Genomic DNA, 8,621 nt, shown 5'->3' on the forward strand with positions numbered 1-8,621 from the left:
GCTTTGATATGAAATTCAGGAATGAAATTTTTATAAATTTAATGGTGTTTTCTAGGATAAACATCACTAAATGGGAACATTTATCGGTGCTTTCTAGAATCAATTGTCTAAGGTTTCGTTTGGATGAACTAGACTCTTGGTAAGGGATGGTTATCATCCTTTTCCGCGCCCACCTTTCATAAGACACCCAAATAGGTGGCCAACACATGCTATGAGGGCAAATAATTGATTAGCTATTTTTGATCAAATAGGTGCGACGTGGGTTTTGGTTTTTTGTTTTTGTTTTTTTTTTTTTTTATTTTGCTCTTTAAACCATATTTTAATACCAATTGAACCAATGTTATTTTTGTTTTCATTTTGATCTTTAATTTAAAAATTATAAAATATTTTTATTAACTTAATATAACTAATAATTTAAATAAAATTTGTAAATATTAAATAATTTAAAATTTTATTATTAGATACAAATTTTAATCTATTAATTTTAATGATCATTTATATTCTCATTATAATTAATCTCATTGTCGTCATTACGTTTACATTTAAACATGTATTCGCACTACTTATTTAATTTTATTATTATAGTAATTATTCTTATTTTTACTACTATTTTTTTATATCCCTAAAATCAATTTCACTATTCTATCCAAATGAATCTAAAATAAACGTTAGCGGCTGTTGTGCGAGAGGATGGAACAATTGTTAAAGAACCATAAAACCTTATTGACAGGAGGATGGTTAACGAGGATGACAAAGCAGTCTTTGAGGTTTTAGAACAATGAACAAACTCCTCCTCTGAGGATGCAACAATGGAGGTTTTATATGAATTTATAAAGAAGTATACTACCTTTAATCTTCCAGGACAAGAATCTTTTTGTTGGGGAGTATCGATGCAGGCTGAACAATAATGGCATTTAAAATATTGTAAAGCCAATGTTCTCGGACTTAGGCCAATTTAAGTGGACAGATGATAAATTTATTTAGCCTAACTTTCGGTGTGCGTCTGAAGTGTAAGGAATAGTCTGAGATTCTCGGTACTGCTAGTAGAGACATTATAAAATTGTAAAAATAAGAGTGCCGTTCATCCTCTTATGCAATTGGTTGTTTGAAAAGCATATTTTATTCTCTCTCTTTACTCTTTTCTTTCTCACTATTATTCTCTCTTTATCTTCTAATTTCATAAGAGAAGCATCACCAAAGCACTGCCACCACACTAAAAGATGGCTGATATTCCAATCAGATTTGGCATCATCGGCTGCGCTGAGATAGCCCGCAGAGTCTCACGAGCTATCCTACTAGCTCCTAACGCTACTCTCTCCGCCATCGCCAGCCGCTCCCTCGACAAAGCGGCCAATTTCGCCAAGGCCAATGGGTTCCCACCTGAAGCCAAGGTCTACGGCTCCTACGAATCCCTTTTAGACGACCCCGACGTCGACGCGGTTTATTTGCCCCTACCCACTAGTCTCCACCTGAAATGGGCCGTATTGACTGCTCAGAAAAAGAAGCATCTGCTATTGGAGAAGCCCGTGGCATTGAACGTGGCTGAGTTTGATCAGATTCTAAAGGCATGTGATGAAAATGGGGTTCAGATTATGGATGGGACCATGTGGGTGCATCATCCCAGGACGCAGAAAATGAAGGAGTTTTTAGACGATAAGGAGCGGTTTGGTCAGCTTAAAACGGTAAATATTTTACCGGGTTTCGGTTCAATTTTTTTTTCTTTTATTATGGAATTTTTATAATATTTTGTTGCTTAATACAAAGAAATTAAATATAAAAAATATTTCACAATATAATATAATTTTTAAATTAAATAAATATTTTTTATAATTGATTTATAATGAAAATTTATCTCAATAATCTCATTAGTTGTGCTAGTTTTTTATTTTTCTCTAATGCCAATCATAATCTTTAAAAAAATTCAAATAAATAGATGATACAATAAAATTTTCTTTTACAATGAAATTACATTTGTGTTGTCATATAACTAATTACATATGATATTAATTAAAATAAATCAATCAATTACAAATTAGATTAAACTCATATATAATATGTATTATCGAGATAATTAAAGAATAAATATAATTGCAAAGTGTGATGACAATAAAATGAAAGGAAAAAAAAAGAGAATTTCAACGAAAAACAGTAACAAACTAAAATTAATATAAAGATAAAATGAGATTAATTAAAAAAAAAATAGAAATGTATGTCGAATAATTTTTTTAACTCACAAATTAAACTTAGACTTGTAGTGAAAGAAAATTAGTATTAGAATTCCCAAATTAAATAAATGTAAAAATGAAAATGAAAATTTATTTTTTTATGATTTCATAACAAATTTAAATAAATTTTAATGATGTCAAAAATAGGAAAAACATTCTTTTTATACTAAATAGAATGTGTCTCGAGTTTCGTTTAGATATATATTTTTTATTTATGAATATTTATTTTAATTTTAATAAATATAAATTGAGTAATTAAAATATTATTTATATATATGCAATAACTTATTTTATATTAATACAATAACACTTTTTAATGATTAAAACTCGTTTTTATTTAATTAATAATTAAAATTAAATATTCCACAATCACAAACTTAATTTAATATATCACTTTTTAAAACTAAAATAATGCATATATTCAATACAAATTATAATAAATACATAAGATCATAAGATCAAAATTTTAAATGGAAAAAGACAATTCCTATACATAATAAGTTTAAAGCTTGTTTTTAAAGATTGTTATCGCAAATCTATAAAACATTTGATACAAATAAAAAATTTATTTGCATAATTCTTTTAATTTTTATTTCTTCTCTTTTCTTTATCTCCATATTTTTATTTTTATAAAAAATATAAAACTCTTTTCAAAAATAGATATTAATTGAATTTTATATAATTAAAATTTTTTTCAATTAATTAAAAATTTAATTTTTAAATTTCATAATTTTAATAAATATTATGTTTTTAAGATAAAAATGAAATTTATGTTGAAAGTACAAAATTTTAATTTTTTTTCAACATTCTATAATTTCAACAAAAACAATAATTTTATAATTTTATAATTTCAATAAAGATAATATTTTACATATTAAAAACGTGAATTTTGTTGAAACTACATTACGAGTATTCTATAGTTTCAACAAAAATAATGTTTTTAAGATTAAAAATGTGACTTTTATTGAAATATATTATAAAAAAATATTTTTTGGAGTATGATTTTTGTTGAAAATATATATGAAAAAAAATTTATTTTTTAGAATTTTATTGTTTACAATGTTTTTATGATTAAGAACATGGTTTTTGTTAAAATTATATTATAAAAGAAATTTATTTTTTAGAATTCTATAATTTTAACAAAAACAAGTTTTTTATTAAAAATGTAGTTTTTGTTGAAAATACATTATAAAAACTTATTTTTGAGAACTTTTCAGTTTCAACAAAAGATTATTTTCTATGATTAAAAACGTAATCATTGTTAAAATATATTATGAAAAAAAATATTTTTCAAAAAGCTTCTTAAATAATTTTAGGATCACAAACATGGACTACGTTTTAAGACAACAAATGTTGTCTATTATAAAATATATTATGAAAATAATTATAATATATTTTCATAATTTACATGTTAAATAAATAAATTATATATTAAATAAATAATTTACATTTTAAATATATTATATGTACAATACAATTTAAAATATACTATACATAAAATTTATTTTGGGAGCTTTGTCTTCGGAAACCCTCAGAGGAGGTTTACCATATTCCTTCCAACTTCCACATCGATCTTATCACGAAGATAGAATCGTATGTTGGCTTTGCATTGAGGCATGTAATGTTATGATAGTAATTAGATTCCATGCAATTGAATAGAATATAGATTCAAATATTTATTTACAAAAGGATTATTTTATATATAGATAATTTTAGTGTTTTTAAATTTTTAATAATTTTAAAAAAAATATAAATTATCATGTTAAATAAACTATTTACATGTTAAATAAATAAATAATTTAAATATAATTATATATCATATGTTATTCACATGACATTGAAGATAATATATAACCAAACTTTATTAAATAATATTACATTTCTTACCAAATGCAAGAATCATTCATTTTCAGAATCTATCTAATAAAGTAATTTCCTCTGAAATCATATTCTCAAAGGGGATCTAAGATTCCAAGAACTAAATGCCATCTTAAAAATTTTACAAATTTCTTCCTTATCCGTTTGGACAACTGTCAGTCTCTAATACCTTTGAAATTCTTTTAATAAAGAGTTATAGACTATATTATATATATTATTCAATTTCAAAAGTTAAGTGGGTCAATTCAATAAGGTAGAAAACATTATGTTTTTAAAAAGATTTGAATATTATTGATTTTTATTTTATTTTATTTTTGTTTTTATAAATATTATTCTGAGCTAGAGTTATGATGCCTTTTAGTAATTGCCTGATATTTGTATTAAATTAGGCAATGGAATGTTGTCAACTTCTTAAAATTGATAAATGTTTGCGTCTTTGTATGCGGTACTTAATGTTTTTAGAAATGAGCAACTTGCTTTACTCAGGTGTTATATTTAGTGCCCTTCACCTAATTTGACTGCAATGTATTAAGACTGTCTGTGTTTGGGTGATGGAGTTATCGTTTATTCCTGTTAATCCAGAACCTAGTGCTTTTCTGAACCTCTTCAGCCGATGCTTATGGCTTGTTTATTGTTAAAACATGAGGCATTCGTGCTACCTTGTTGGACCATGATTCATTTATGGGTTTGGCAAAAGCTTTTGTTGGTTGTTAAGTTGTCAATTTAGAACCAAGACCGAGGCTTATTAGACGAGCATTAAAACCCATAGAGTAATGTAAGATGCTAGGAGAGGTTTTGTGTCAGATCAAACGCTTCAAAAGAAGAGGATACCGTGTTTTAATCTCACTTCGAATAAGAAAGGAGAAGTCTTTGAACATATAAATGTGTACATTCCAATAAGCCAAATTTACAAGAATAGGATAATGATCATGTGGCAAGTGGCCACATCAAGTGCCCTAGTAGGGTATGCGGGCACCGAGCATTTCAGCGAGGCTAGGTAGGGTGGGTCAGACCACACCAAGTGTTTTAGGGAAGTAGGTAGAGTATGTTTGCTGTGACAAAGACGTCATAAAGAAAATTGAGTGGGGAGAATCTCATGCCAAATATCAAGGAGACTAAACAGAGTGCTTTGGTCTCGCCTTAGATAAGAATTTGAAAGTCTTAGTAATTTTGCTTCTTAGTTGGATGAAAAAACAAAAAAAGATAATTAGCTAGGACATGAATATTTGTTTAGAATGGAAAATCTTAAATCTTGTGGGTTGCAGATGAAGGGAAAGAAAACAAATACAACTAATGGTCTATAAATATGAATGTTCATATTGGATGTTGACTTGATGAAGGAATTAGCTCAGAATCTTTTTGACGGGTGCTTAGTTGGATTCTTTTGTATTTACGGCTTTCTAAATCTATATTTTTACTGTTGACCTATCTGTGACTGTTGGAATTGTTGATAATTACACTACTCTTGGATTTCTCATATGGTGTTAATATATTTTCTTTGGGGCCTCTATTCTATCTGTGCTTTATTGTATTCGGATATTTGTAGTCATTTTGTTACTTTTAATAAAATTTTATTTTGGCTTAGTAAAAAAAAAAAAGTTCATTATCAACAATGATACGAACACAGATCGAGTTTTTATGGCCACCGGACATAAGCTTAGTTGGGGTTCGAAGAAAGGGTTTTATAAAGGATAAAGCAAATGAGTAGCAAAAAAATTTTTTGATATGAAACGGAGCTTAAAATAATGGCCCAAAGACACAACACCTAAAATATAGTTGCTGAGGATTTTTTTAAGTTTTTATTTGTTAGCTCAAATATAGATAAATAGTTCAAGAAGGATAAATTGGATTGATTACAAATTTTTCTCAAATTAAATTTTAATAAGTATTTGTTTTAAAATAACAATACAAGTATTTTTCTTAAGCTGTGTAATTTTAACTGAGAATGACAATATTGATTAAAAACCTTTGGCTTCCTCAGGTACATAGCTGCTTCACATATTTTGCCCCTCCGGAGTTTTTCCAGAATAACATTCGTGTGAAGCCAGATCTTGACACTCTTGGTGCTCTTGGTGATGCTGGATGGTATGGCATCAGGTCAATCCTGTGGGCAGCTGACTATGAGCTGCCCAAGACCGTTACAGCCTTGCGAGGTCCTGTTGTCAATGAAGAAGGGTTAATACTTGATTGTGGGGCTTCACTACACTGGGAAGATGGCAAAACTGCAACCTTCAATTGCTCTTTCTTATCAAATCTGACAATGAATATCACTGCTATAGGAACATTTGGAACTTTGCATCTCACAGATTTTATCATTCCTTACCAAGAGCATGAGGCCTCTTATACTACATCCTCAAAAGCTCGATATAATGAGCTTGGAACAGGATGGGTGCCGATTCCAAGTGAACACAATGTCAACGTAGACCTACCTCAGGAAGCCTGCATGGTGAGAGAGTTTGCTGGCTTGGTTGGAAATATTAAAAAAAATGGTGCTCAGCCAGATAATAAGTGGCCGACAATCAGTAGGAAGACACAATTGGTTGTGGATGCTGTCAACGCATCCGTTGAGAAGGGTTTTGAGCCTTTTGAAATTGTGAGCTGAGCTTTTAATTATTTATGAATGTTAGAATTACTAGTGTTTCTATGGGCTGTCACACCTACTTGGACATGAATTGTGAGACTGTGCCTGTTGTGCTGTGCTTTCTAGTATGAAATGTGAACTTCTCTAAACTGCTTGTTTTAGTTGAATAAGAAGCCAGACGACCTGCAATGTTGGTATTGCGGATGTTAGCAGTTTCCTCTCTTTCCCTGTCGGCCTGTCCCCCGTTGAACAATGTGTTCTTTAAGGATTATTACTGTTTTAGTAATGATTGTGGATTGTTATATTGCTATAGACCTGCTTAATTTAGGTGGTACCGGGGTGGGGATTTTTGATACATAGCTATTTTGCAGCAGTTGTTGGTGAAACAGAAAAAGTTAGCCACCTTTTTTTTTTTTTTTGTAGTAAAACGCCCTTTCTGCCTCACCAGTAGCAGTATTAATTCTACGAATGTTGACAGTACCCTCATCTATGGACGTCGGATTCACAGTTGGCCGCCACCATTCTGAACATTCGTAGTTGAAAAACTCGAAGCAACTGAATCTTAAAGAGATATGAACCCATAGTTTTCCCCAACCTGCAATAATACCGAACTCATCAACATATCCTATTAGAAACCCTTACAAAGAAGACCTAATTGTAATTAACCGGAGATTGATCAAACCCAAAATAGACTCAATCTGAAATGATTGAAACTCCATACGGTCCAAACTTAAAATTGTATGAACATGAAACAAACCAACCTAAATTCAAAATGATTTGAAACTAAATTATTTAAACTTGAAATGCTTTAAACCAAAAGTGAATACGAAATGTTTAAAGCTCAAGATGGCCCAATCCTTAAATTGCCAGAACATCAAACGATTTAAACTCAACATTGTGGGCTTAAAAGATTGGACTACAGTTGGTTTTATTTACTACTGTTGTTGGACCTATTTTATTGGACTTCTTTTAGTTTCTGTAATATATGTGTTTAATAGAACCCAATTTCCTTATGAGTGTTTATATTAATGTTATGAAGGGAGAGAGAGAATGTAGCATTGGCATCCGAGATTCTCAGATTCAATTGAAGGTTGCTAGCTTACAGTACTAAAAAGAGGAGGGATGTATAGTATGAATCATTGGAATAGAATTATCTTTTTCTTTCTCCTAAACATTTTGTGTTCTTCTTCCTTTAAATTTTCTTTTTTTAAGATAACTATCTTGCTCTATATTTAAAGTCAGTTTGCATCATTTGGTATTAGAGCCATGACTTATCACCAATGGCTGATGTAATTTCTATTCTACTTCAAAAGTAGATTCAACAAACTTAGCAAGATGTAGCTAAGCTTCAAATGGAGATGTAGCAACAGATTCCAAGATTGATCAGTTTGATTTCAAGATGGTTATATAGTTTACAGAAATGAGGTTTAAGCTTAAATAGTTTTTAGAGATGATGACTACTAGGGAAAAGAACTCAATATCAAGTGCATTTGAGGGTGACCAAGCTTCAGTGAGCACACTATAGAAAAGGCTAGGAAAAGAAACAACCTCAATCATGAAGTGGACAAGTCCCTTGTGGTTGAGGTGTTTTTTAACAATCCCTTAAAAACAACCCAAAATAGGTACATCATTTTTTATTCATCTAGAATCTTTAAAGGGATTATCCTAAGTTTAATGATGAGGACTTTAAAGGTTGGTTTATGAAGTTAGAATAGTATTTTGAAGTTGAGAAAGTACCTATTAGTAGTAAGGTAAGGCAAGTAATGTTGAACTTTGAGGGAAAAACTCTATGGTGACCCCAATACTATACTAGGTCTCAAAAGGGGTTTGAAAATTAGAACTAGGCAGGGTATATCAAAGACATGAAAGATGAATTTGTATATGAAAGGTATTAGGATCCTATGGCCAAATTCATAGAACTTAAACAAACCACTTAT

The 8,621-nt window shown here is 29.7% G+C and overlaps 1 protein-coding gene across 1 annotated transcript; it reads left to right on the top strand.

Moving 5' to 3' along the window:
- The first annotated feature begins 1,084 nt into the window (after nt 1–1,084).
- On the top strand, nt 1,085–6,893 carry LOC111315028 (putative oxidoreductase At4g09670). The gene is made up of 2 exons (XM_022916651.2): nt 1,085–1,682; nt 6,085–6,893. Exons 1-2 carry the CDS (start codon nt 1,221–1,223, stop codon nt 6,703–6,705), a joined length of 1,083 nt encoding a protein of 360 aa, XP_022772386.2. The 5' UTR covers nt 1,085–1,220; the 3' UTR covers nt 6,706–6,893.
- The last annotated feature ends 1,728 nt before the right edge of the window (nt 6,894–8,621 follow it).

Source organism: Durio zibethinus, chromosome 20 (genome assembly GCF_047325235.1).
Source record: "Durio zibethinus cultivar Kanyao isolate XHJ-2024 chromosome 20, ASM4732523v1, whole genome shotgun sequence".
NCBI lineage: Eukaryota > Viridiplantae > Streptophyta > Magnoliopsida > Malvales > Malvaceae > Durio > Durio zibethinus.

Coding starts and splice junctions, on each gene's coding strand:
- LOC111315028 (XM_022916651.2), top strand. CDS start 1,221: ATGGCTGATATTCCAATCAGATTTGGCATCATCGGCTGCGCTGAGATA. Junction 1,683..6,084: donor GGTTTGGTCAGCTTAAAACG/GTAAATATTTTA, acceptor TGGCTTCCTCAG/GTACATAGCTGCTTCACATA.